General features: G+C 41.4%; 1 protein-coding gene across 4 annotated transcripts in view; it reads left to right on the top strand.

Annotated features, from left to right (window-relative positions):
- The window catches only part of NAV2 (neuron navigator 2), a 362,557-nt gene that overhangs the window by 294,585 nt on the left and 40,633 nt on the right, over nt 1-27,339 (top strand). For 3 of the 4 annotated variants that reach the window (XM_050335111.1, XM_050335110.1, XM_050335109.1), the window contains 5 exons: nt 15,348-15,486; nt 20,594-20,885; nt 21,805-22,507; nt 25,586-26,053; nt 26,997-27,062. In XM_050335111.1, the coding sequence (XP_050191068.1) occupies nt 15,348-15,486; nt 20,594-20,885; nt 21,805-22,507; nt 25,586-26,053; nt 26,997-27,062 (1,668 nt within the window). The remainder of the gene's footprint in view (nt 1-15,347; nt 15,487-20,593; nt 20,886-21,804; nt 22,508-25,585; nt 26,054-26,996; nt 27,063-27,339) is intronic. The other variant, XM_050335112.1, reaches the window with a different exon arrangement.

Raw genomic sequence — 27,339 nt, 5'->3', positions numbered from 1 at the left:
CCTCCTGACCCGCTACCTTCAATAAGATGAGTAGAAATTGGTCAGGATGAGAGTGCTGAATGGTAGGAGTGAACGATGCCCTATGAAATGTCGTGCTGTGACAGCTGAGGTGCTTGCATACAGACCCACTTTGGTACCTTCAGATGGTGCATCTGTAAAGCATTAATGCAGCACCAGTTCAGGAATCCCTGAACCACCTTTCATAACACTGTGTAGCTGTGTCTTCTGTATTTACAGCTGTACTGATGTATTTCTAATAGTATTCTGACAACACTGAGCCCTCCTTGCACCTTACTATTTACAATGAAATTTAAAAAAAAAAAAAAAAACACCCAAAACCCCAACCTGTAGTATCTTGGGAAAAGATCTGAGAGTTATTATATGGCATTCCAGACTAAATATTTAACGTGGTTCCTAAGGTGTGTAGAAGAAATATCTGTTAGGCAACTGCAAGAAGATAAGTCATTACCAGATTAATTTTTTCAGGTATCAGATAATCTGGGCCCTACGAGGCACAAGATGTTTGGAATTAGGAGTTCAGTTTCAAAACAAAATAACTGTTACATGCAATAGCTCATCACATCAACATTCCCAGGTGATCTGCAGCTACGACTTTATTAGGACTTAGTGGAGGTCAGGAGTTCACCTGGGCAAGCTGTGATTACCACAGGTGTTTATGAGATAAGGAGTTTCATGAAGGACTCACCTCCGATCAGCTGCAGTTTTTAAACGTTAGTTTAAATTGAGTGATTTGTCTGACAGGCTTGGGGGTTTCTTACTGCTTCATTCTTTTTTTTCTAGAGCAAAAGTGTCAAGTCCATAAGGGTTGCCAGCATTTTGTAAACAAAACCTGGGAGCTAGGAAAGACTTTTTTTTTTTTTTTTTTTTTTTTTTTTTAAAGCATGCACTAGTTAGAGCTGCTGGCTTCTAGGTAATGGTGTCATTCAGTTACCTTTTTGTTAGAAAGATTCTAAATCTACAAAAACCTTGGTTTTTATAACCAGGCTTAGATAACAATGGCAGAGAGGGGGAAATGTCTGAAATTCTATATTACATTAAGAGTCTACTATGAATTTGGAAATGGCAAGTTAGTCTATTTGACAGACAATACCAATAAAAATAAGAAAAACCCCCAATTCACATGGGAAAGCACATCCAAAAGAGTGGAAATATTTTACAAGGTAACCTGAGGAAGAGCCAAAGTCTTTTGGCTCAGATGCAGTCTCTGGGACATCCTTATGTTGTGGGGTGAAGTAGAGCCCTTTGGTTTATTAGGAAAACGCAGAGTAACTCTCAAAAAATACAGGAAAACTAATTTTTGTTGAAGTTGGGAGTTTGCACCTTTGCTGATTACTCACTTGACGTGTTTATGTGGTTGGAAAGTTTATAGGCTCAGTGATACAGAGGATTTGCAAACACTGAAGATCAAGCTATAATGATGCTAGCTTGATTTAATAGTTCTACTTTAATTAAAATAAATGAGTTTACTTTTCTAGTGGGATGGATTAGCTTTACAGCAGCCACAGCAACAATAAACAACTCTAAATGCAGAGATATCTCTAATTAGCGGGAGGCTGAAGCAATTAAGATGGGTAAACTCTATTGATCATAACTGAACCAGGTTTGACTAAGATACATGTAGATGACAGCAGTGGTTTTACAGTGGGTGCTGTGACATGGTTAATGACCACTGTTGATTAAACACTAATGATTTTAGTATTTTATTGGGGGGGTGGTGTGTGAGGGGAGTCTAAATCAAGGTTTACAGGACTTTTCAAAACCATCTTTCTGAGCTGTTCTCTACCTCATAAAGAACTTTACCCCTAGATTATGGGTTTATACAGCTTCTTTCACTCTGCTTCTGTTCTCTACTATATTGCTTGTTGACATAGACACGATGTTAGAAAGCTCAGAAAACAAGCTGTGAATGATAAATGGGCATCTGCCATATATTCATCCCAAAGCAGTTTTTCAGAGTCCTGAGAAGAAAGGAATTGTGCCAGCTGCACTATTTTTTATAATTTTTGTTAGGGATCAAACTGAAAATCTTTACTGTCCCAAAAGATAGCAAAGTCTTACAACAACATAGAAGTAAACTGTTAACTCTCTTCAGCAGTTTAGATCCAAAGAATTAATTTTTTCCCTTAGCCAGTGGCATTTGTGTTAAAATCTGTGCCTGGCAGTGTTATGGTGTTTGGAAAGAGGACTGATTTTTATGGTTTGGAGAAGGATGTAAAGGAAACTGCATTTAAATCAGTGAGAATGATACATCATTCTTGTGTTTCACTACATTAACTGCATTTTAAGATCAGATTTTTTTCCATTTTATGTAAACTGTTCTTATTAATGAGCTCTTTGCCCTATTATATATTGTTTTTGTTGGATTTGTTCATTTGCTGTACCTGTAAACCAAAATAAATAGCATAGAAAACATAGATACAAAAGCATATGCATGTGTATATAGTAAGTATGTTGATACTATTTCTCACTCAAGGAGCCTGAGACTTGGTGAAGTGTTTAAACATAGAAGCAAATGTTTTGATCATCCAAGTATAACCCCTGGATTCAGCATTCATGTGGAATTCCTCTTGGATAATGACGTGCAAGCTGCATCGCTGCTCTGCATCCCCCATTTTTATTGGATTATCTCCAGTTCCCTGCCTTTTTTTCCTCTCTCCACTGCCACTAGAAAGTAGCCATTTGTGTTTATTCACTCTGATGTGCTTATTCATTTGAAGTGGGTATAGTGAAAACTGTGCCTCACAACTGTGTCAACACGGGTGCTCCGTGGAGGCTACTGGCACTTTTTAAACAATCTTTGAAGTGCATGTAAAATGTTATAGAACCATTTTTAATCATACACCACACGTACACAAATACTCTTTTCTTCTCCATCAGGCATACTTCTTGCCTTGTGGCATTCTTTTCTTTAGTGGTTGGTCAGTGAAAAGCAGTTCCTAGGAGGTGGGTGCTAAGCCTGTCTTGTTGCTTTATCAGTGCAATAATTGCTAATCTTATTCCGAGTCATTCATTTTATCCCATATTTGACTTCTCTGGTCTTTCTTGGGGCTGGAATCCCTACTCTTCAAGTGAAGTTTTGCTGGGGGCCTTGCCTTAGGACTAAAAAAATCTCACTACCTTTCCCTAAATCTCTGCTTGGGCAGTTCCTATGCATCACAATCCATACCGGTGCAGTCACTGATGATTCCTTTTTACTTTCTTCCGTGTGATACCACCTGAGCAATTTTAACAAAATCCTGAAGTGTTCTGTGCTTCATGTCTTTACTTCTAAAAATTAAGGAATCCAGACAGCACCACCATGACATAATTGTCTGCTTTCAGGGACATCTAAGGTGACAGAGGGCTCTTGCCACTGAGATTCAAGCAAGTGAAGAGTGTTTTGTAAAGATATCCCCCATCAGCCTGCAAACTCAGTACCTCTTTCATTCAGCAGAATATGAGGGGAGTTTAAAGATGGATCTTCATTTTTCCAGTACCACTTTTCCTGTCTTCCAAGCTCCCATTTGGAACCTCACTGAAAACCCCCAACTTCACTTAACCATAGCAGCTAGGCTTATTTTCTACCATCTCTCTTACTGAAGGTTTATGTTGCTTCCAGATTTCCTCTGGTTTTGACCAGAAGTACCTACCCAGGATTAACAATTACACAGGAGTTCAATAAGTTGGGATTTCTTTGTTGGTGTAGTTTATGGGGGTTTTTAAATTTTTTTAAATTTACACAAAATGTCATTTGTTTAGGCTGATACATAGAATTTTAGCCCTATAGCATCGTGCATAATAGTTGTAATGGTGCAGCAGTGCTGCTGTAGTTCTGATTTTATTTTCTCATGCAGATATTTAATCACTGAAAGCACTTTAAAAATGTATATCTTTGTTCCATGTACCCAAGTTAAAAGGACTAGAAGTGTGTCCAAAAGCACGTTTGAGTCTGTTCAGAAGATGTTTTGGTGTTGGAAATTTTTTTTTTCCCCTCTCATTTTAATAATCTCAGTGTCCTTCAGGAGGAAAGAATTTAAAAAGAAATCTTGAGAAATTACTGCTGAGATTATTTTAAGACATTGGTTTATCCAACTGTAATGGAGTCTCTTCCAGAGCAAGAGTGACAGATGCCTCGTACCACACGTAATACAAGAGCTTACAAAGACTGGGAAGAGCAATGTCTTTACAGCCTATGCTGCTTGTGTTCCTTTTAAAATCATTTCAGTCATCAAATGCACACATTTTATAAGCTACTAACTGATATATCTCGGATAATGAGGAAAAATAAAGAAAAGGAAATTAACATAATGCAGTAAACCCCAAATATTTGGGTGTTTTGGCGTTCTCCAAGGGAGAGCTTGACACGCAGCAGGATTTGTGCTGCTTTAACCCAGAATGCAAACCTGTAATTATGGTTTTAGGCCTTTGCGAGGAAGAATCAAACCATGCATTTCTTTGATAAGTTTCTTTTTTTTTTTTTTCCAACCAGTTTTTTTCGCTCAATTTAGACCATGGTCACAGTTCTGCCTGAGGTTAATGGGAGTAGCACATGGGTGTGGGAGGAAAGAAAAGCGATTGGAGGTGCAGTGATTTTATGAGGCTGAGTATTAGGACACTTTGCAGCCTTTTCTAAGCAGCTGTTCTTTAGGTAAATTAATACCTGGGGTCCCTTTACTTCTCCCCAACTTTAACTACCATAAAAGAACTTAATGTAAAGCTGTTCACAGCTTATCTCACCCGATTGCTATGTGGAACTTCTAACACAAACGCTTTTATACACTGCAGCCATAACACACTAATCTTCTGAACTTCCTGACCCATAAAACTATGATTATTGCTACATGTAAAATTCATCTGGAAATATCCCTCTGTATTTAGTGTTATGGGTATTATGTTGCAAAATCCCTCCTTTGCAGTGGAAGGGCTGCCAGGGAAGGGGAGGACAATGGGGCTGCAGATGGGTGTGAGAGTGTAATGGTGTACCTTAATCCTGTGAACTTGGTTTTATTTGGAGCTGGTGATTCAACAGATGCAATGTTCTGGTTCTGGCTTTTTCCCTAGGTTGCAATTTCAGATTTGGGTTTGGGGTTTTTTTTAATTAGAATATTTCTGACTACTTTTTGCTTACCATTAGCCATGGGCCAGTCATTAATTTCTTATACAGTTCCATGAGCAGGTAATTGGGAACCATCACATGTGAGAGCTATTTGGATGAAGACAGGAAGGATGTTAGAGATTAAAAGAAAGCTCTGCTATTGCAGTTGTAATTCTTTTAAGTACCTGACATATCTGAGAGTTACCTCTAGTCACTATTCTGCAATTAAAGTAAGGAATGAAAAGCAGTTTGCAGGATTTTTTTGGTGGCAGGATAGCAGTTAAAATGCACCAGAGGCAAAATAGGAATAATAGTAGTCCATGAGGATCTCTTTGTGGATAATACATAGCTTTCTTTTGAAAAAGCCATGTGATTCTTGTCTAATCTTCAGCAAAGATAATGACATCAGCAGCTTTGCATTTGGACACGTACGCATCGTGAAGGGGTGGGTTGGCTGCACTTTATGGTGCAAACGTACCAAAAAGCACAGGAATCATGTTTCTATCTTTTACTCATCACCAGGCTAACTTAATATATATAGATAATCATCCAGCCTAAAAAAAAAAAAAAAAAAAAAAAGATTTAAAATTAAACGAGAAGGCTTTTAAAATTTTAAAATACAAATGTTTGTGTTAAATGATGCTTTCCCAAGCCGCTTTTATTATTGGGGTTGTTCTAAATTGCAAGTCGTCACATCCACCAGCCTCTAAATTACCCGTCCTCTGTGTTGCTATAGTTACACTGTAGCCACTAAAGTATAGACTCTGAGGTAGAAAGGCAAGCTCAGACTGCGACTCATTTATTTGAAGGTCTTGGCAGCAGAGTATCTCCACACAGTCTCTGTTTTATAACCTTTGAATACTTGCATTTTAACTCTTTCAACCAGCAATACCATGTTGTGCTAAATTTTGTTTAAGACAAGGGTACTCAAACTGAGTTTAATAAATGTGTGGGTATAGTTGACTTCTGACTGTTCTTTCTCGGATTTTTTTGTTTTGGGCTGAGTGATTGATGATTTTTGTGAGGTGAGGGCCAGGCAACAGCATGGTGTTGTCTTCTCCATTTCCTCCATACAAAAGGCTGCCCGTCTCCTTTCCATGATCCCTTGCTGGTGACCTCACTGGTAGCAGAAATATATCGTGGTTGGATTTGAAATGTAGTTTCTTTCTTAGCAACCAGATCTTTCAGTAATAATGGAAATGGCTTTTGCATATTCCACAGACTCCTTACACACCTACTTGTAGCATTTCTCACACCGATTCCGTTCTGCTCACAGTGACCTTCAGCCAGTCCCCTGCTTCTTCAGACACCCATGGACTTCTTAACCTCTCACAAGTCTTCTACTCCAACCTCCAGTGCTGCTTTCCATGCCAAACTAGCTACAGTTATCCAATTACTCTTGTTATTACCATTCCTCTCCTGTTTCTTGTATTTCTCTTTTTGAGGTCCATGTATAAGTTCTGGCTCAGTGCCCATTAGCACTCGGGAGACTCCCAAGAGTGATGAGTCCACGTGGATTATAAGTGACCAGCTTTCCAGTTCTCGCTGTCTTCCAGGTTTTCTAAGGTTTCCAGGTTATATTCATGCAGAGTAAGGGTAACTACTGCCTCTGAGCACTACTACTCATGGTAAATAGAGCTGGTGTAATTTCCCATAGTGGGGAAAAAAAAATTCCACGTGTATATCAGAATGCAGAGGTCTGGGAAGAATCCTGTCAGGAAGTATTTATATTAGGCTAAAATAAGAGCTAACCACCATAAATTTTTATCAACCAAATATGCATAAATAACCATCTCTGTTCTACTTGAAATAAAGGGAAGTAGTAAGCCCCCCCTTACTTTACAGCACTAAATAAGGATAAGTCAGATAAATGCTGCATATCTTATCTCAGTTTCCTAAGGTCTCTGCTGGAGGTACCAGTGGATAAATTGCTATTTTCAGTACCATTCATATTGAAAATGTTTTTCTGCCCTCTCCCTCCAAAAAAAAAAAAAAAAAGAAAAAAAAAATAGTGTATTTTACCAATATTCCAAATGTTTTATATTAAAACATTTTGGGTATGTCTCCTGCTACTTTCACGTAAAACTCCAGCTGTTTCAGCTGAACTCCCTCTATACAAGCAGAGTAAGAAAAGTGCTTCTAGAGACTGTAGTGTCTTAGCTGAGATGAAATGTTGTCATTTAGTACCTTCAAGCACAGGGTTGCTGACATGAGCTTTTACTTCGTAGGATACGGTACATGATCTGGAGGCACCAGTCTGCCTGGTTCCTGCCATCAGCTTACACAGCTGACCTAGTCCCAGCAGAAAGTCTTGACCTCTCACTTTTCCAGCACTTCAGAGGTTAATTTTGTTGAGGGATCAGATTTCTTTCCAGGGGAAGTTTCTGATGATCACCTTCTAGCTAGGCTTTACTTTCCAGTGTCTCTCGGAGCTGCTGAATGTGGAGGGCTCTGTTGGAAAACAACCTTGCTCCAACTTTTTTTTTTTTTTTTTTTTTCCCCAAGCCTCTTCCTAGATAGTCAAGTTTCAGGCTGGTTTATTTAGGGAGTGGGGGGGGGTATTTGGATGGTAGCCTAATGAAGGTATCAACCTGCAAAATAAATCTGAGCCCCTTTCCTGGAATTCTTCATGGGCAACAAGGTGGAGAAGTGCTTTGGCCAGGGAATATTGCAAGGTAAGAGATTTTCTGCACTTTTGAAATCACGGGAGTGTGCTGTGTTACACCTTTGTGTAAGGAGGTTTAGCTGTGTAAATACCGGCAGCGGTGGAAACACATGAGATGATGGATAAATCTGAGGAGCTTCCTCTCTGCACTGTTTCTTTTGAATCACTGAATGAAATCAATAGATTTTTTTTTTTTAGCAGATTGCAAATATTTGAATAACATAATAGAAAATTCCCCATATGAGAACTGACACCTATTACTGGGTTTGCTTTCTCTGGCTCAATTTCGTGATTCTGTGGGGTTTGTCGATACTCACAGGTTGCAATCTAACCAACTATCTTTCCACTAGTGTTACAGGCTTTTAGTCTCAGAAAACTATGGGGCTTTGTTATTTTTTTTAGCACTTTTAAGTCCGTTTTCGGTGCAAAGGAGGTACCTCTGTGGGAATGAGCTCACTCTGCAGGGAAACAAAGGCGTGTGTGAGTCTGTTTCAGGCCAGGTCCCAGCCTGGAGTGCACTTGCTTTTTACTACATAATATCCAGTTCTTATTCTCACTCCTGTGCAAATTTCTGTTGGCTTACTGATTTGTCTGAGTAAGGTTATGAGATCCTTTTCCTTCCCGTAGTTCCTTTCAAATAAGCCTAATTTTAAAGGCTGACACAACCCTGGTGTTATTGGTACTATTTAGAATGCTGGTAGGAAAAAACCCTGCCTTCAGAGTTGGTAGTAGCTGACATCTTCCACACAGCTCCATTTTACAAAGAATAAAGTGTTTGACTTGAATTATGTGTCTGTTCTGCAAATCACTGGTGTGATAACAACGCTTGTTTTTCAGTGGTTTGGCTTCCTGAGGGGCAGTGCTGTGCCCTGTGATCAAATTAACACTTCTTACTGCCAAGTTCAGCTTTGATTATAAGATTTGCTTGTCAGCAGGCTGTGATGCATTCAGACAGACAATTTCTGTTGTTTTCCTCCTTTTTTTCTGAGGGAAGAAGAGTGTGCAAGTGTGTGCATTATCTTTGTCTCCATGTGCTCAGCTGCAGCTGATGCTGCTGTGAGACAGGAGCAGTTCTCCTGTGTGAAATCCATTTACTGTGCACAGGTTTTTGCCTTGATCCACTTATGTAGAAGCTTTGCAGTGTATTCAGAGTAAGGAAAAACTTAATAGTGACTGAGAATTGATGGGAGTCTTCATGCATATATGTATATCACATCTTCATTTTGTACCTGGGTGCTTCTTGCTTGGGGTTTTACAATCTGCAGACCTGAAAGATTTGCTTTGGTGTCAGTGGGAAGGGAAGGAGCCATATTCTACCTGCCAGCTGCAGGAGGTTTTGGCTCTGGGGGTGTTCAGAATCCACCTTTTCCTGGGTGAGGCTGCCCAGTGGTCCCAGTCTGCCACTTGTGCTGGAGGACTGGGTGGTTGAGTGATCCCTGGCCAGAGGGCAAATGGCCACGGGGCAGGTGAGTCCAGCCCCATGAGCCTTTCAAAAGCACTGCTCAGCAGCAAGGGATTTAAATGCATCTTGCATAGTTTTGGTTCCATACTGCCCTTCATTCCTTTCCCTACAAATTTTTGTTACATCAGTCCTGTAAGAATTGAGGTAATTTATTCTTTTCCTTCTTGGTGTTTAACCCTGGTTTTGTTGTGTTTTGGAGCCCCTGATGAGGCAGCTGCCAGGTTCCAGTAACTGCTGGTGAGCTGCTGAGCTCTCACCAGCTCAGTCCAGTGCTGGAGGAGCTTGTGGGCAGGAGGTGGGTGTCAGAAACTGTGTCAGTCTGTTCAGTGAGTGCTGCCCCTTCTTCAAGTCAAAACTTGAATCGTGTCTCTGTGCGAGGGGGTGATGTGATCCAGAGTATCTGCTCTTGGGGAAGAAGTAGTAAGAAAGAGATACTGGTGAGTAAGGCAGGGTAAGAAACCCTCACATTCTAATCTTTGCTTATCATAACTGTCCGTCCCCAGGGCAGGTCACCTTCTCTGTCTGCCTGTCTTAAGGAGATGTTTGGGCTGGGACCTTGCTGAGAGGGAGCAGGAGGTGTATTGCAATGGTGACCTACTCCTAGATCTCTGCCAGGGACCTCCTCCCCATTCCCTCACTCCAGGGGGACTGCAGGGAGCTGGGGTGGTCCATCGCTGCATCCCCAGCGGCCTGGCCTTGACCTCTGGATTTGTCCAGTCCGTCGCTGTCACATGTACACTTTGGAGGGATTTGTCTTCTGGAAGGCACCGGTGGCTTTGTATGTAAACAAGGATTTCTGACTTCGATTAGAAGGCTTTTCTCAGCACTTCTTACTGTCATGGAAACAAAGGCAGAACAAACAAAGCCTGTTTTTTAGCACGGTGACTGGGATTTAACGCTGACCTTATTGTGATGTGAAGACACTGGTTTTGTTTTCCAGCTTTCACTGAAGTCAGTGTAGTGGCACAGACGTGATCAGGGATGAGTGTTAATCCCTTCAGGACCTTCAGAGCAGGGAGGTGAGAGTGTTGCTGGCCAAGGGGGTGCTCTGTGCACTCCCTGTAGAGCTGGTGTGTAAACTGCTTTATAAACACAGCGAGTCTTCAGGCAGAACGATAAATGGGGAACACCAAAAATACAGTTTATAGGTTTTGAGTGCAGGAGAGGGGTAGCTGGTTGTAGTATTGTACACTAAATTGTGCAGACCTAGCTGGGAGTTCCTCCAGCACTCAGGTCACAGGCTCTGGTTTCTCCCCTTTCCCTGAGGCTGTGGAGGTGCCGGAGGAACCCTGGTTGTGTTGTGAACAATGGCCAAAAAAACAAGTTCCACCAGTCAAGCACTTTGCAACTGAATACAGTTGTGCTGGCTGCTGGCTCAGTGACTCCAGACAGCTGTGGCTGAAGGGGCTCTGAGCAAAGCCTACAGGTGAAGAAGGTGCCACTGGAATATCTGCTGCAGAGCAGGATATGATGGGGTTCAGTGGAAAGTCAGATTGTTAAGGGAAGCTTTAGGGTGTTTCAAATGGTAACTCCCTGAGATTAGCTGGATTTAGCAGGTCCTGTGTGTGTGTGCTCAGCTGTGTTCAACTTTGACAATGGCTTGGTCAAATTCCTGGTTAGATTTTAAGGGGCAAAATAAAATCCAGTGTTATTTTTATAAGGTTACTAGCACTGATATAAAAAGATTAAATGAAAAGAGCATGTGCTGTTTTCTAGCTTCTCCAAATCTTTTCTAACCCAGGCTTTTTCAACACTGATTAATTTTGTTCTGTGAGTTATTCCCTTCTACAAATAGGTATTTTAAATGTAAATCCTGAAACCTTATCTTGATGAATTCTAAACAGAGCTTGACAGAGAGCTGCTGGCAGTTACCCGAACAGTCACTAAACATGAAAACGTCTGAATAGCTCACAGCACACTTCCAGCACTTTAACTCTGCCCCAAAAAATGTCATTAAAAGGATTGGATTCTGCCCCAGAAAGGACAACTGGAGACGGTCTATATTGATTTTTCCTGGTTTACTTTTCATGGTCTGGCTTTACAAAGTGTTTCAAGGTAACAGTCCTGTCCCGGGGCTCCTCTTTCGGTTAGAAACAAAGTGGTTTATGTTAAAATACCTATAATGAGATGTAAGGAGAGAGTAACTGAAGACGTGGGGGAGGTGGGTGATTAATAACAGTGTAAAACCCATTAACCATCCAAGGGTCTGTATGTGGTTTTTGGATTTCTGACCCAGTGATCAGCATTGTATTAAATCCCAGAAGAAAACAGTGGAAACTTAAATATTTACTATTTGTGTTAGGGCACATTTAATTTTTCCTTTAAAATCATTGAAGATGCTGTGAAGTTTCAATCATTTTGTACCTTGACCTTTTATGTTGTTGTTGTTGTTGTTGTTGTTCTCCCATCAACTCATAAATAGTTAAATTTTTAGGTAGAAGAGGATAATTGCCATGTTTCCACTTGAAATATCGTAAAGCCCCAAGGCCCTTTCTTGGACAAATGTATTTTTCAGCAGCTCATTGTAATTTTGGTTTTGAGTGAAGATCCAACGAAGTTAAAATCCACACCCATGAACAGAGAAGGTGCCTTCTCAGCCTTTAACAACAGCTTTATTGAGGAGGATTTTAGTGGCTCCCTTGCAAAGGGGAGAGGTTTCTGCAGCGAGGGGGCTATCCTGGCCATCACAGAAATGATTTTGTTTGCTGTCCAAGCTGACAAAGGAGAGCCAGTTCTGTGGATGATGATGATGATTATGCAAGATGGAAAAGTGCTGATAGACTGTGGAAAAATACAAGTCTGAGCCTAACCACTTTGCAAACCTGTTTCCAAAAGCAGCTTTGAGTAGCTGATGTGGTGCTGTAGGTGGGGGATCTACAGTAGCAATGTTGGAAGTTGCATTAGGGTGAGCAGAGCTGAGGTGGGGAGGGAGAGGAAGGTGCCTGGTTTCACAGAGAGCAGGGTGCAGGGTTGTGGGGGTTTTTAAGTGGGCGGTTGTATAATTTCCGTATATCATACGCTTTTTCAGATTTTTCTGATTTTCAGTAATCAAAGTAAAGTTTCAGGTGATTGATCAAATAGAGAAAGGAAAGCCCAAACATTTCGGCTTCAGGTTATGGTTGAGCAGACTTTTGCTGACATCAGAAATTATTAATTGCACCAGCTAAATTACAAAGATGCTATCTTGGCTCTGGGAGCCAAGAACACCATAATTAGGGCTGTTAGATGCCCCATTCTGCTTCCTTGCTTTAGACTTTAACCATCAAGGCACTGGATCAAGGTAAAAGTGAACTAATTTATCTGGAAGGCTTGGGGTGGCTTCAAGAACAGTGTGAAACAGATACCTCTTCCCCTGGAGAAGCCTCAGTCTTCGCCCATGTGTCCATCTTCATCCAAGGACACGGAATAGTGTGTCCATGGTGTGTGTATTGTACCAAACACAGTGATTTGGTGCAATAAGTGATGGACTTGTTGGGGGGAAGAGCTTTTGGTGTGTCATGGATCACCACCAAACAGATTTAATAGTACACGTGGTTTAATTGCAATACTTTTTAGCAGTATAGGTTGTATGCTTAGAAACTTGCTTGCATTAGCATCTAATTTACGGAGTTCAGTGAATTCTGCATGCATCTCACATTAAAACCAGCCCTCTCTGGTGCTACTCCAAAGTGCAGCATCAATAATAATTTATGTAAGTTTTCCAAATTATTTTCGATTTCTTAAGGTGTTATCTTCTTCTCTTAGATCCTGTTGTTTTTCTAGCTAGAAACTGAGCACTCCTATCCCCCTACTGAAGGGATACTTTTGAAATAAAGCTAGACCTGAGATGTCTGGGTTTAGGTGACACAGCATCTTACCTTGTCAGAACAACCCTGAGCATCAGGGTCATCAGCACGCCCACAAGAGCTGTGTTGCTTAGCAGTCAAAATGCTAGACATCTATCTTCAGACCTCTTATTTTATTTTAGTAACGGATTAGTAAACTTGAAAGCACAGAGTTGGAGCTGTTCACCGTTTCCATCAGAACACAAAGCCCAGGATATACTTCAGGAGAAGCCACAACCGCCAATGTATTCAGGTGCATGTTCCTACCTTTGTCCTCAGGCACATGTCCCAGTTCAGAAGGGCACTCAAATATTTTCATAATGCCTCAGATTGCCCAACTGAAGCCAACAGGGCTGGCTGATGCCAGAAAAACTACTTATGATTAACATTAAACGCATTCTTTAGATGCTGATGAACTGGGGCCTGTGATAGTTCAAGAATGGTGAATGCTTGAAGATTGAATGTTTCAGATTCTATACATTCAAGATGGGACTATGAGTCCCACAGAGAAAAATTATTGTACTTATTGTTATATATATATATATAACAATTATGTGTTAGTTGCTACACAAAACTTTGGACGATGAGAAGCATATTCTTTATTCAGTTATTTTATTAACTGCTTTGTAACCTTATTTATAGACTTATAAACTCTAGGAATTGTAATTGCTTTATGGTACAGGTTTTGCAGCAAAAATAAATATTAGGTACAGGACCTGTTTTCAAACCTGAAATTTAGAAGTAACGTGGCTTTCAATATTTTGCATCGTAATATTTAATTGCCTACTCTAAAAAAAAGATGCTGCAAAGAAGTCTTTCAGTCTTTTTCCAAATTTTCAGTTATCCCCTCCCTAACATTCCATGGATTTCTGTGTGTGGGCAGCACATCCTTCATTCAGTTATGCTGAAAAAGATTTTTGAAAATAGCAAATCTAATAGCAAAATCTAGGAAACAAAATTATAGCAAAAATAGCAAAATCTAAGGAACAAAATTATCTCTTTCCTTTACATTGTAGCAACACCAACACTGTGAAGTGCAGCATTTTTTTTCCAATCAGGAGAGCTGGAATTTATCCATTGGCTTATCAAATATGATTCAGAAAATTCTTTTTGGAAATCCTGCGCCTTTTGGCCCTGAAATGTCTTTCACTCACCAGTTAAAAACCTCACTGCAATCTCTTTGTTGCAAGTTTGTAAAGCAAACAGAAATGGCATAGGGAAGAGAGTCTGGAGCTCCCAAAATCTGAAGCTGAGGTGAAAAATAACTAGAGAGCTGCCAGAGCTCTTACCTTTTGCAAATTATCTATGGTGTATATATATATATATTTACTAATTTTCAGCAATAATCATCTATCAGTGGACTAAAATTTCTTCACAGAGCTATTTCCAGGACTGTGTTTCAATCCTGGCTTCATTGTTCTTAGAGATGGAGCATTTGTAAGCCAGTTTATAAATCTCTTCCTTGAGCAGCTTATTTTTACAGAGGCGTTTTAGGAGTGGTGGATCTGGCTCAGTTGTTAGATCATTTTGATTCTTCCTGTTCTTACACTCCAATCACTTCAGGCATGGACTTTTATTTTGCCGGTGCTTTGTGTGTCCTAAACTTCCAGTTACACATTTTCCATTTAGTAGAAAATGTAGAATGCTGGAAGAACGTAGTCCTGAATAGCAGATCTCCTTGAAAGGGGTGTGTGGTACTGAAATTTCCTGAGGCTGGTGATGCTGTCGATGGTAGATCCAGGTTGTTGCCCAGGTCTGTGTAACACGCAGGTACAAATGGTTGCTTTGGGATGATTTTTTTCTGCCTGGCATTTAAGCTCCATCTCTGTGTAACGGCTTAGCAAGTCTACTTGGAGATTATAGAATCACAAACTGGTTTGAATTGGAAGGGACCTTAAACATCATCCAGTTTCCATCCCCTGCCACAGGCAGGGACACTTTCCACCAGACCAGGTTGCTCAGAGCCCCATCCAACCTGGCCTTGAACACTTCCAGGGATGGGGCAGCCACAGCTTCTCTCTGGGCAACCTGTGCCAGGGCCTCACCACCTTCCCAGGGAAGAATTTCTTCCTAATATCCCTTCATAGCACTACTTTTCCCTGTCCTGGGACCGCAGGCACACCTTTCCACGGAGTAGGAAGAGCTGTGTCGTTGGTGCTGTTGGTTAATGATGGTGCATTAATGATGGTATACGCTGGGCTCTGTGGCAACCATGGGCTTGTAGAAATAATACTTTTCCTTTTCAATGGTGTTTTGTCTTTTGACCCATGTTTTCCTACCTTCCCTGTGCTTTTTCTGCAGCTGGGATGACAGCAGCTCTGTCAGCAGTGGGATCAGTGACACCATAGATAATCTCAGTACCGATGACATTAACACCAGCTCCTCTATCAGCTCCTATGCCAACACGCCCGCCTCCTCCCGCAAAAACTTAGATGCACAGGTAAGATTTTTGGTTTATACAAGTAACATTGATATTTATTATCATCCTTTATTATCATCCTGGCATTTACAATTATTTCCTCCACGGGGGGAATCCGCGGCATCTCTGCTGCGGTGGTGTCACGGCAAAGGCTTTTTGCCTCCCTAGAGGCACTGCTGGACAGAAAACTGATGTAAATGGGGGTTTTGTGTTTGGTTTTTTGTTTGTTTGTTTGTTTGTTTTAGCTCTAGAAAATGTATTATGTTCTTTTCTTAAATATTCCTAATAGGATTTAATGAAGTCAATATGAAACTTTAAAGGTTATTTACACTTCCATCAGAAACATAAGCATGAAATAGGTTTTGTTACATTTCCAGAGCTATCTGTTACTGCGGGCTTTCTGTGTTTAGCAGCATTTCGTAGGAGGATAAATTTTTACATCCATCAGCAGGTTACATGTTAACATTTTTTGCTCAGACACCACCCATCCAAAGAGGGTAGAACAAGTGAAGGTGTCTAACAGTTTTTCATTTATCAAATAAGCTGCATAACACAGAGATTTGCTTTTATAAACTTTTATAAACTGCTTTTCCCCCCAATTGCACAGAATTTTGTTTGGAAAAGTGAAGGACTGGAAAGCCCAGCTTTGTCCTTTTTACACCCTGCTTGAGGGACTTGGGTGTTGTGTGCCAAAGCCACTGGGATGTGGTGACTTGGCATTGCAGCAGGTAGAGGAGAGGGATGTAGATATATGACCTTCTCCTCAGCTTCCTTCCTCTTAATCCTCTCCAGTCCTGTTCATTACTGGACCCTAAATCTGTTTACAATATCAGTTTTTTAATGTAGACCTGTGGTTGCTGTGAAGTATTGCTCTGTCTGCAGGACTGTGGTGCAAGCATGGAGTAGTCTTTGTTCCCTTGCCATGAAGTGAACATTTGAGCCTCCATTAAGGGTTTCCAGGTAGCCTCTGGTTGTGTATCAGCGATTTCATGTGCACTTGAAACTGCAAATACAAGTGCCATACAAGTTGAGAGGAGTTGAGATCTATCAGGTGCGTTTGTCAGTACCTAACAGAGAGTAAGATGGACAACTAGAAGTATTTTTTGACAGCTGTTGCTGTCTCAACATTGTAATAATGCTGGGGGGGAAAGGAAGAATAGGGAGACGTGACTAAACATTAACCTAGGGGAAAAAAAACCAAACCAAAACAGAAACTCATATGACTTCTATCTTCTGATGGATCAAATTCTTGGAAACACCTCTGAGAGATCAAAATCTCTGTTGATGAACCCCTCTTCCTCCTCCACAAGTATTACAGCACCCAAGAGGGTGCAGACAAACACCTGAAGAAAAGCAGCTGGAGCTTGTACAGGCAGTGGAGTGTAGGTATAGGAGGAGCAAACTAAGGGCCAAGAACATACAAGTCATGTTTGCAGGTTTTATATGTGTGTTTGTGACCTGCTTCTCTCCTCAGTTTTCATGAATGATAATCCTTACTCTAGGTATTGCTGTTATTATTGTCCATAAAATACTCCATTTTCATTTGAGCAGAATATCCTAATCTTCTCAACCAAGGGAATGAAAATAGCTTGGAGGGCTGGAATGCTTAGCTTGCAGGGTTGATTTTTTGCTGCTCAGAGTAGTCCTCAGAGCTCATGATGCAGGGAATGCTGCAGTGACACATTTCCTCTCTTATCTGGAGGATTGTACGATGACCTGTGCCCAGGTTTGCCTTCCCCAGGGTGGGGAGCCATGAAGGGCCAGCACATCTGCAGAGGAAATGTGGCCTTCTTATGTTATCCACTGCTTTGGTTTTCCTAAATGGGAGGCACTTTTAGGCTGCTGTGATTCTGTCACATCTTTTTGAGATGGTACAGAAGTTGGATTTCAAATAATTAAAGGAGGAGCTTGAAGCTAATACATGTGCAGCTGGGAGTCCAGGCAAATAATGCAGCAACATCAAAGGGAGAGAGCCTGAACATGTCAGTGTCTCTGATAAAATCAGTAACTCAGGCAGAATCATCTCTGCGAAGGAAGAAGCCGTAGTTGCAGTAGGAAAAAGACTCTCTGAAGAAACTGATTTTCAGAGCTGCTGAGTACTCAGAAGCTGTAGTTTCCCCACCTTTGACAAGCAGGACTTAAACATGATATCAACTCCACCTTCACAGATGTTCATGGTTGTAGCCCCTTTTTGCTGCAGTGCAATGAAGGTGTTTGAAAGTTGTTTCTGAACAAGTTAGTGATGGGAACCAGGATTTGCTTTACCGTGTTCCCGTGTCTTGCTGTGATTATGTCAGGCACCAAACCACTTAATATATGAGCTGTATTAATTTTAGGGCCCTAATATTTTTTCCTTATATTGCACAGACTTAGGTTACTTTTTACATGGCACTACACATAGTGTGCTTTTAAAGTCACATCATCCACATATTTTAAGGAGATTTTAGGACCTGGTGGGCATTTGAAAATAACTTACTTAACTGAAATAAGATGGAAGAGAGAAAGAGACCAAGTAATATATTCATTCATGTGATGGTAAAAAGATCAGAAGATGGAAGGGTTCCTTTAAATAGAAAACAGCAGCATCCCTAAGCAGTTGAATCCAGGCAACTTCTCAGCAAAGATGTGATTGGTCTGTTCCCAGCCTCAGGAATAGATTTACAAAACTGTAGGAATAAGTTGAGAAATCCTGGTGGTTTACTCCCAGCTCAGTGGGATGCAGGCTTTGCTTCCAGCTCATGCTCGCTGTGTCTTGCCATGACCTCCAGCAAACCGTATTTCCACTTTCACCCTTCCAGGCGGGTGGAGTTTCAGCTGCAATCCCCAAGCCAGGTTTCACCGTGTTTTGCTTTTGATTCCTTAGTCATGTTTCTGTGCTGTTCTCAGTGTTTACCATTAAACAGAAGCATCTCTGGCCAGAGGGCTTCAAAGGTGGGGGTGCAGCATTTCAAAGGCTACAGAAAAGCTTTGGCCGTGGGTGTAGTAGTGGAATGAAATGGAAGAGAGCAAAGGTGGAGGACTTCTTGCAGTGCTGTTCTCTCTGAGGAGACTGTACTAATCTTGTGGATGTAAAAGAGGGCAAATATAAAGTGCAAGAGTATTTCCTAGTCAACCAAAACTAGAACAAGTAGGTGCATTTCATGCTCCAGTCCAGACTAAGGAACTTGAAACAAGATACTGATGTGAGGGATGGAGTTTAGGTGGTTTTGTTGGTTGATTATTTGTTACTTCTGGCTTGTACTTTCTTCCAAGGTCTGTAAATGTAGGAGATTTGCATGAAACGATGATTTTGGAGAGACTTAGGACATAGGGACAGTGACACTGTGAATTTATTGCACACCTACTAGTGGTCAGAAATAGAAAGCTAAGCCACCATCCCCAAACCTGGCATCCATACAAAGAGATGGGAGTTAGAAAGCAGAGTCTCATTCAAGCCTCTGCTGAGTTGCTCTCTTTGAATGGAGAGGCAGGGAACCCACTTTTGCACGAGGAAAGTACAAGAATATAATATTATCTAAATCCAAAATTCGAAATGCTTGTTAGTATAATGACCCAGTATGTAGATAAATAACCCAAGCTTGAACTGTTTCCCCTGACTGAAGAAAGACCATTGTGATGTGTGGTGTCAGCTTTCACACACTGATTGCTTAACTAGTTTTTCAGGCTTTAAAAAAAAAAAGTAATGACAGTAAAAAGCAGAGGAAATGCAACCAAATTCCTCTAAATTCTTTAATATTAGTGGTGTGATCTGGTAAGAAGAGAAAGTCTTAAACTTAAAACACGTTTTAGGAATTTAAAAATAAAAGAGCATTTTGCTGAAAGTGTGGTAAATGATCTTCTAGCCTTTCCTGTGCTGTGTTTTTCTGATTATCCAAAGGGAACAAATAAAGGCTGTGGGCTTTATAATGCTTTGGGATATTTAAAATAATTTCCTTTTATGTAAATTATACCTTTTGACTACTGCACAGTTCTGAGCACATTCATCTTCTGCTGAGGCTGCAGGGCAGAGATGGCACTCAGCACCTTACCAGAATTCACCAGCTCATACCTGGGATCTGCACGATCAAGTGTTGAATTGTCAGTCTCTTGTGGTGTTACAATGGTTGGAGAGCACTTCAGCTATGGCTTTTTTATTGGATTAGGGTCAAATGTGTGGATGTCTGTCACTTGTGCCCAATCACAAGTTAGCTTGTTGTGGTGTTGCCAAATTTGATGGATTTAATTAACAGCGTTTGAAGTAGGAGAAGTAGAATTCTGCAAGAACAATCATTAGCAGTAGGAAATGCTAATGTATGGGGAATATATATATTTATATATATAGGTTGATAGATTTAATTTAAGCATTTCTGAGAATTTGGCAAAGATTTACTAATGAGAAATTTTTCTGTTTGACACTGAGCTTTGCAAAATTCTCCATAAGAGACTGGTAACACAATCAGTCTGTGCAAAGAATAGGGGGAAAAAAACATTCTCTAAGAGTTGCAGATAAATTAGAAACTAAGGTAATTAATGTATTTAGGACAGTCTTGAGTATTGTTAGAAAATTTGGGGGGATTCATTTATCTTTAGTTCTTGGGTGTCCTTCTACTATGTTAGATTAGAATTAACAGCGTTCCACGTCTTCAAGTCTGTTCCAAAAGCTGCCTCCTCATGCTCTGGAGATCAGATTGCCAGACAAGAGATAGGAAAGCAGCAGGAACAAAGGAAAGCTGGCTGCACAGGTTTGAAACGCTTTTTTGGCATTGCAGTAAAAGGGTTTGTCAGAAATTTGAGATGGAGGATTATAAAAGTCATGGAGCTGAATGTGTCCTTTATAAATCTATTGGATTACTTTTTTCATTTTTGTTTAGGTTTGGGGTCTTTTTGCCCTTTATTTCTTCCAAGGGACATGAATGTTGTGAGGTTTTTTGTTATTTTTATCCCAAACAAATTGAAAAAAAAAAAAAAAAAAGACATTGCTGGGGTTCATTTCTTGCTGTGACATTTCTTCATCAAGGGCACGTTATGTTTGTTGGTACTCAGAGGTGACTACTGAGTTGATTATTCAGTTTGATGCTTCTTATTTATGAAACTTCTTAAAAGAAGGACCCGCTCTGAAGGTTGTCTTGCAATTCCTTATCTGTCCTAGACTGATGCAGAAAAGCATTCCCAAGTTGAACGGAATTCCTTGTGGTCCGGCGATGAAGTCAAGAAATCAGACGGAGGATCCGACAGCGGCATAAAAATGGAGCCAGGATCTAAATGGAGGCGGAATCCCTCTGATGTGTCGGATGAGTCTGATAAAAGCACCTCTGGTAGGAAGAACACTGTCATTTCACAGACGGGCTCCTGGCGGCGGGGCATGTCGGCTCAGGTTGGCATTACCACACCAAGGCCCAAACCTTCAACCACCTCAGGCACGTTAAAGACACCTGGAACAGGTGAGGAAAAGGCGTTGAGGCATAAACAAGCCAAAAAAAGTGTGTTCAGTATGAAAACAGTTTAAACCCTTTGCGGAGGCAGAACCTGAACTTCAGGTAATCCTGTCTGTATTTTTAGGCGTTGCTTTAACCGGTGCAGCATCTCGTGTGTCCACGTTTCTATTCCTGTTCCCGTGAAAATGAGTATTTCAGATTAGTACACCGTGCAGGTTGTTTTCATGACAACTCCAGTCTTAAGCCAAGCTGCTGATTGGGCACAGTGCTGCCATGTGAAGAATAAATAATATATTTTTAGTTTTTGAAGTCACTGTTAACTAAGAGCATACAGTATGTGTGGTTGAGGAGATTCCCCCCCCTCCCCCCTACTAAACAAGCATGTTCATTTATTCTAAACATAATTTCTGGCTTTTCTTATAAGTGTATTAATGATTTTAGCACTTGCAGATGTGTGAATGAAAATTGATTGAGTTTACATAATGGAGTGATATAATTTAATACCTCTCCTCTTATTTGGATGTGCATAGAATTGTATATGAAAAAGCTGAAGTTAGATACTTTCTTGAGCAATGCCTTTTAGGAAAATTATACTAACAACCTAACACTACTTCTGTCTCTAATGATTAAAGTGATCAGTCTGTGGTAGCTACATAGGGAATATTTTTTTTTCTTATCTGTCACTATTACGTAAGACTGTTCTGCTTTTCATATTCTTGAGGGCAAAGACACCACATACTTTCTCTGGCAAGTCTGCATGTGTAACTCACTGGAGTGGCATGTAAGTTCAGTGCAGACTAGATCATAACTTTGAACCGCACTCCGGTGGCTAACACGCTTTTGCTTTTCATGCTGCTTTGAGTTTCATCATTTGCTTGATGTTTTCAAGTCATTAAATATTAGAACTCTTTTTCTATTTTTGTAGGGAAAACTGATGACGCCAAGGTATCAGAAAAGGGTAGACTATCTCCTAAAGCTGGACATGTTAAACGTTCCCCATCAGATGCAGGACGCAGCAGTGGTGATGAATCCAAAAAGCTTCCCACAAGTAACTCTAGAACAACTGCTGCTAATGCTAATACATTTGGATTTAAGAAACAGAGCGGGTCAGCCTTAGGCATGACTATAATCACTGCCAGTGGGGCAACTCTCACCAGTAGATCGGCTACCTTGGGAAAAATCCCAAAGTCATCTGGACTCATGGGTAGGACCACTGGTCGGAAGACTAGTGTTGATGGCTCCCAGAACCAGGATGATGGCTACTTAGCACTTAGTGCACGAACCAATCTTCAGTATCGTAGCTTACCCCGGCCCAGTAAATCCAGTAGCAGAAGTGGAGCTGGGAATAGATCTAGCACAAGTAGCATAGACTCCAACATAAGCAGCAAGTCAGCTGGGCTGCCTGTCCCTAAAATGAGAGAGCCTGCCAAGGTGATCCTTGGAAACTCTCTGCCAGGATTAGTCAATCAGACTGATAAGGAGAAAGGGATTTCGTCCGACAACGAGAGCGTGGCCTCATGTAATTCAGTTAAAGTGAACCCTGCATCACAGACTGCCTCTAGCGGAGCTCAGAGTACCCACCAGCAAGGAGTCAAGTACCCCGATGTGGCCTCTCCCACTTTGCGCAGGTAGGCAACGCATTCCTCGGTTGTGCAATGGTGTTAGCGGGAGCTGAATGAGCAGGGCTCTCCCAGCCGGGCCCAGCTGTGTTTTTGCGGAGCACTTGCTGTTTAGTGTTCCTTTGGATTTACAATTAATTTCACGCAAACGGGTCGGCCGGCGCTGTGAACACGCAGGACGTCACGAAACGGCAGCAAAAATTTAACATTTGGGGAAAAAAAAAACCCAAAACAAAAAAACCAAAACAACAAACCCGTCTGGCAGAAAGTTTGCCGTTCGTGATTTGAGTCTCTTTGTTACAAAAGTCGTCCCTGCAGATGTCGCAGGAATAAGGGTTTTTCTTACCTGAAGGCTGCTGAAGAGTTCTTGCACCAGTGTGTATGCAACAAACCTCCAGTGGTGGATCAAAGGATAAACTGACAATGGGAGAGTTACCTCAGGTTTTCTTGATGACAGTGGCATAATTGGGCCTGCCATGCTTAGATTCACCTAAAGCAATCTTTCAGTTGTGTGGATTGGGCCAGTATGTTGCAAGACATTTTAGCCTGTATAGAAGAACCCTAAATAAAGTTGCTGCCTAAGCTGGGTTAAATTTTGTTATTTTAGTACTATTTTTTGAACAAAAATCCTATCTGTCTTCTATTTCTCCAAGAGTATCCCCATATATTATTTTAATACTAACATGTAGGTGGTGAGGAATTAATTTGTTGATGCAGTGTACATCAGAGCCTTGATACTGGTGAAGAGTTCTGGTAATACTATTTCTCAGTTGAATTTGACATTGAGTAGCTTGTCTGTTTCAAGTTGCAGTGTTTTGCATTTCATTCTGTCTTGACACCCATAATACGCATATGGTTATGCTACATCATCCTGCTTCCAGTGATGTGAGAAAGCCACATTCCATCTGAAGCACCAGTGCAAGCATAATGGCTGTGATGGCAGCTTAAGCTAACGCTGTAAACTGTTTTTAGATGGGTGGTTTTATTTGAAGAGCCTGTGTGAGGGTAATTCAAAGTACTTTATTTCTTTCCTGGTTATCAAGAGATAAGCCATGTCCTTTAGAACAGGTCATTTTCATCAATGGCTACTTAAAATCTCCAATAGACCTTTCATTTTTATAGTACAGCCCGTGAGAAATGCAGATTTTCAGTGTTCAAGCCTCAGGCACATTGATAGGAATTTGACTGGGGATTTTTTTTATCACAGGAAAGCTACATTGCTGGCTGTGTAATTGAAATACTACATTAGAGATACATGAAACTTCAAAGAGAAGACACGGAGGCTCAATTTAACTATTCCCTCATTTGATTTGCAATTTCACACTTGAATTTTCACCAGCCTCTCACAAGTTGTCACGTGTTGAAATGTGTCAGGCCTGAATTGGGCCTCGTATGCTTATTGCTGTTTTCTAGAATGACAGTGAAGAAGATTTTGAGCTTGATTTTCATAGTCCAGTTAGGATGAGTTGTTGTTTTTTGCGTATTTCCTTTTGGCCCTGTAATTTTTTTTTTGTGTGTTATCCAATGAATTAGAATCCATACCTTTGTAATGATATGGTTTTACCTGTAAAACTGTGAATATATGTAACCTCCATGCTGTCATAAACAGGAAAGGCTGTGTAGCTTTCAAGCTGTTGTGGGGGTAGTTGGGTGTTTTTAAGCTCTGGGATTATCTCTCTAAGAGTTTCCCCAAGGCAACTGAAGAGGTTGTGTGCCCTGGCACAGGAACAGGAATACTCTACGCTGGTATTGCTGCTGAAGGCAATAGAGTCACAGACTGGTTTGGGTTGGAAGGCACCATGAAGTTCATTTCATTCCACCCCCCTGCCATGGGCAGGGACACCTTCCACTAGCTCAGGTTGCTCCAAGCCCTGTCCATCCTGGCCTTGGACATTTCCAGGGATGAGGCAGCCACAGCTTCTCTGGGCAAACTGTGCCAGGGCCTCAGCACCCTCACAGGGAAGGATTTCTTCCTTATGTCTAATCTAAACCTGCCCTCTGGCACTTTGAAGTGTTACCGAGTGTGCAGTAGCAGCCACCCGGGAAGGATGTGATCCAGGCAGCCTTCGCAGGTAGTCTGGAGCTGAAGGGAGCACCCATGCATCATCCCCAGTACTCCTCAGTGGGTGGTAAAAAAGCAAATCCATGTGGGTATGTGTGAGGAAAACTAAGGTTCCAAAGGCAGTTACAGGAGCGAAACGGCAGAAGCAACATTTTGGAGCGGATGTTTGAACCTGGAGTGAAAGATGCTCTTCCTTCCTAATTTTGAAGATCAGTTTTGGAATGATTGATAACCTAGTCTTAAGCATGTTTAGTACTAAAGACACTTTTGCACTTCTGACATCTTTCCTGTTGAATATTAGTGAGGGAACTGAAGTGTCTCCTTCCTTGGCAGTGCATCTGCATCCCTGGCAGCAGGGATGCTGCAGTCAGCCTCCTCCAGCTATGCTGACTATATCCCCTCCCTCTCTGAGTTCTGGAACTCAACTGGTTTTTTACTGAGCCAGTTCCAGATGCCAGAAATCAGTTAACGTCTTGTTCTCCACTAAAAAAAAACTTTCCAGCCAGCTTGGCTCATGGAATGACACAAACCTACATTTGATATGAGCACATATTACTCTTGCTGCATCCCAGCAAATGCTGCTTCTTTGCAGAGCATTTGGTGATTTGCACAGAATTTACCTGGTCAACAAGCTTTCAACCTCTAGTATTCCATTCTGGATTGATCAATGCAGTATTTCTCTGATATCCCTTCTCCTCAAGGAGCAGAAGATGATATGACTGTATTTTAGTTCTGTGAAGCTGTATTTTAGCTTTGTAAAAGTAGTATTTGATGATTCAGAGAAGATATATATACCTAAGATACATTTGAAGCTATTGAAATTGCCTCTGGGCTTTATTGAAGGGACAGTGAACACAAGGAGATTATGAATTTATACTTGCATGTGTCCAATCTAGGATCCTGTACTTAATGTTGGTTTTCTGGAGCTAAGAAGATATATGGTCTAGATATAAAATATCCTCACATTTAATGTTCCATTTTATGTATTTTTCATGTTCTCCTTTTTTTTTTTTTTTTTTTTACAGACTTTTTGGTGGCAAGCCTAGTAAACAAGTTCCCATCACAACAGCTGAAAACATGAAAAACTCGGTAGTCATCTCCAATCCTCACGCTACCATGAACCAGCAGGGTAACCTTGATTCCCCGTCTGGCAGTGGTGTGCTGAGCAGTGGGGGCAGCAGCCCTCTCTATAGCAAAAACACGGATCTGAACCAGTCTCCCCTGGCTTCTAGTCCCAGTTCAGCACACTCAGCTCCCTCCAACAGTTTAACCTGGGGTACCAACGCGAGTAGCTCTTCTGCCGTCAGCAAGGACGGCATCGGGTACCAGTCTGTCAGCAGCCTTCACACCAGCTGCGAATCCATTGACATCTCCCTGAGCAGTGGAGGTGGGCTGAGCCATAACTCCTCCGGTGGCTTGATCCCAGCCTCCAAAGATGACTCTCTGACTCCCTTTGTCCGAACCAACAGCGTTAAGACGACGTTGTCTGAAAGGTTAGTTGGTTTTCCTCTTAATTCCCTGTGGTTGTACGTGTCTCAAAGGGGAATGAAGCCCTGGCAGCAGTAGCTGCAGGTGCTAATCAAGTAAGGCTTCTTACAAGATAATGCAGAATGGTATTACTAGGAGATAAAAAAAAGCCTCTCCAGGCAAAGACCCCAGTTCAGAGCAAGAGGATGGGTTCAGGTGAGGTTTTTAATTTGCTGTGGTAGCCAATGTGACACCTTTTTTTTACTACTATGTATTGCACCCTGTATTTTTGAATCCTGTTAATTGATCCGATAGTGATATTAAAAAGCCCCTCCATTGTAATTACCATTTTGATTTGAAAAGTCAACTGTTTCCTGTTAAACTTCTCGTTTATCACGTTTGATGGGGTTCTGGAGGTGATGCTGAAAAGAGAAGTCCCTGTCTCCTTAGTCATTTGATCCCTTCTCAGCCTCTCCTTGTTGTCCTGTCCCATCTCCAGCTGCTCCCTACGATGTTTCAGTACATGCATTCGTGTGAATGCTTGGTGAATCCAACTGGAAGCTGGATCCAAGTGAAAAATGATCTACCTGAATTGTATTTCAGGTAGATCAGTTTCAGATTCATCAGTATTTGTGTGGACACAGAGTAGGAGCTGGGAAGAGGCTGAGCAGGGAGGAGGGAACAGGGCTGGTTTTTCAGCATCCAAGCTGTATTGGTGGCTCATTTTGCTGACATGAGGCAATTCATGGTCTCTGAGGGACCTCTCACAGAAGGTATACCCTTGCAAGCACTGGAAATCAGCTGCATCCTGATGTGTTATTATGAATTCAGGTAGCAACATTTTTGTAGATGCACCTGAGTATAATGTTCTGACAGTTTGGTTTTCTGCTTGTGTTTTATTATAACCCCTTTCTGTTCTTTCATCTTTTCATTCTAATATTCCTTCTCTTGTTGGACTGATTCTTCTAGCCCTCTTTCTTCCCCTGCTGCTAGCCCCAAATTCTGCCGAAATACTTTGCCCAGGAGACAGGACAGGTAAATGCTGTCTCAGGACAGGAGTGCGCTCAAGGCCGTAGGTTTTGTTGCCCATCTCAGTGAAGCAAGTTGTTTTGTGCCAGACTGTGCTCAGTTGAGTGCTCTGCTGTGTTCATCATTCAGGTGTGAACTGACACAAAGACATGCCAGTGAGAGTCCCTCAAACACCCCATGTGTCCACCCAAATCAATCTGGAGAACGGCAGAGTCGGCATGGTTTTGGTGTTGCTCTTTGTTTCTGGGAACAAACACGCACTTCGTTTCCTTGCCAAAGGCAA

Source organism: Myiozetetes cayanensis, unplaced genomic scaffold, assembly GCF_022539395.1.
Source record: "Myiozetetes cayanensis isolate MyiCay16 unplaced genomic scaffold, myiCay2020 scf6-25, whole genome shotgun sequence".
NCBI classification, from domain to species: Eukaryota; Metazoa; Chordata; class Aves; order Passeriformes; family Tyrannidae; genus Myiozetetes; species Myiozetetes cayanensis.
Note: the sequence above shows the minus strand (reverse complement) of the source record. Positions and strands in the feature narration are given on the sequence as shown.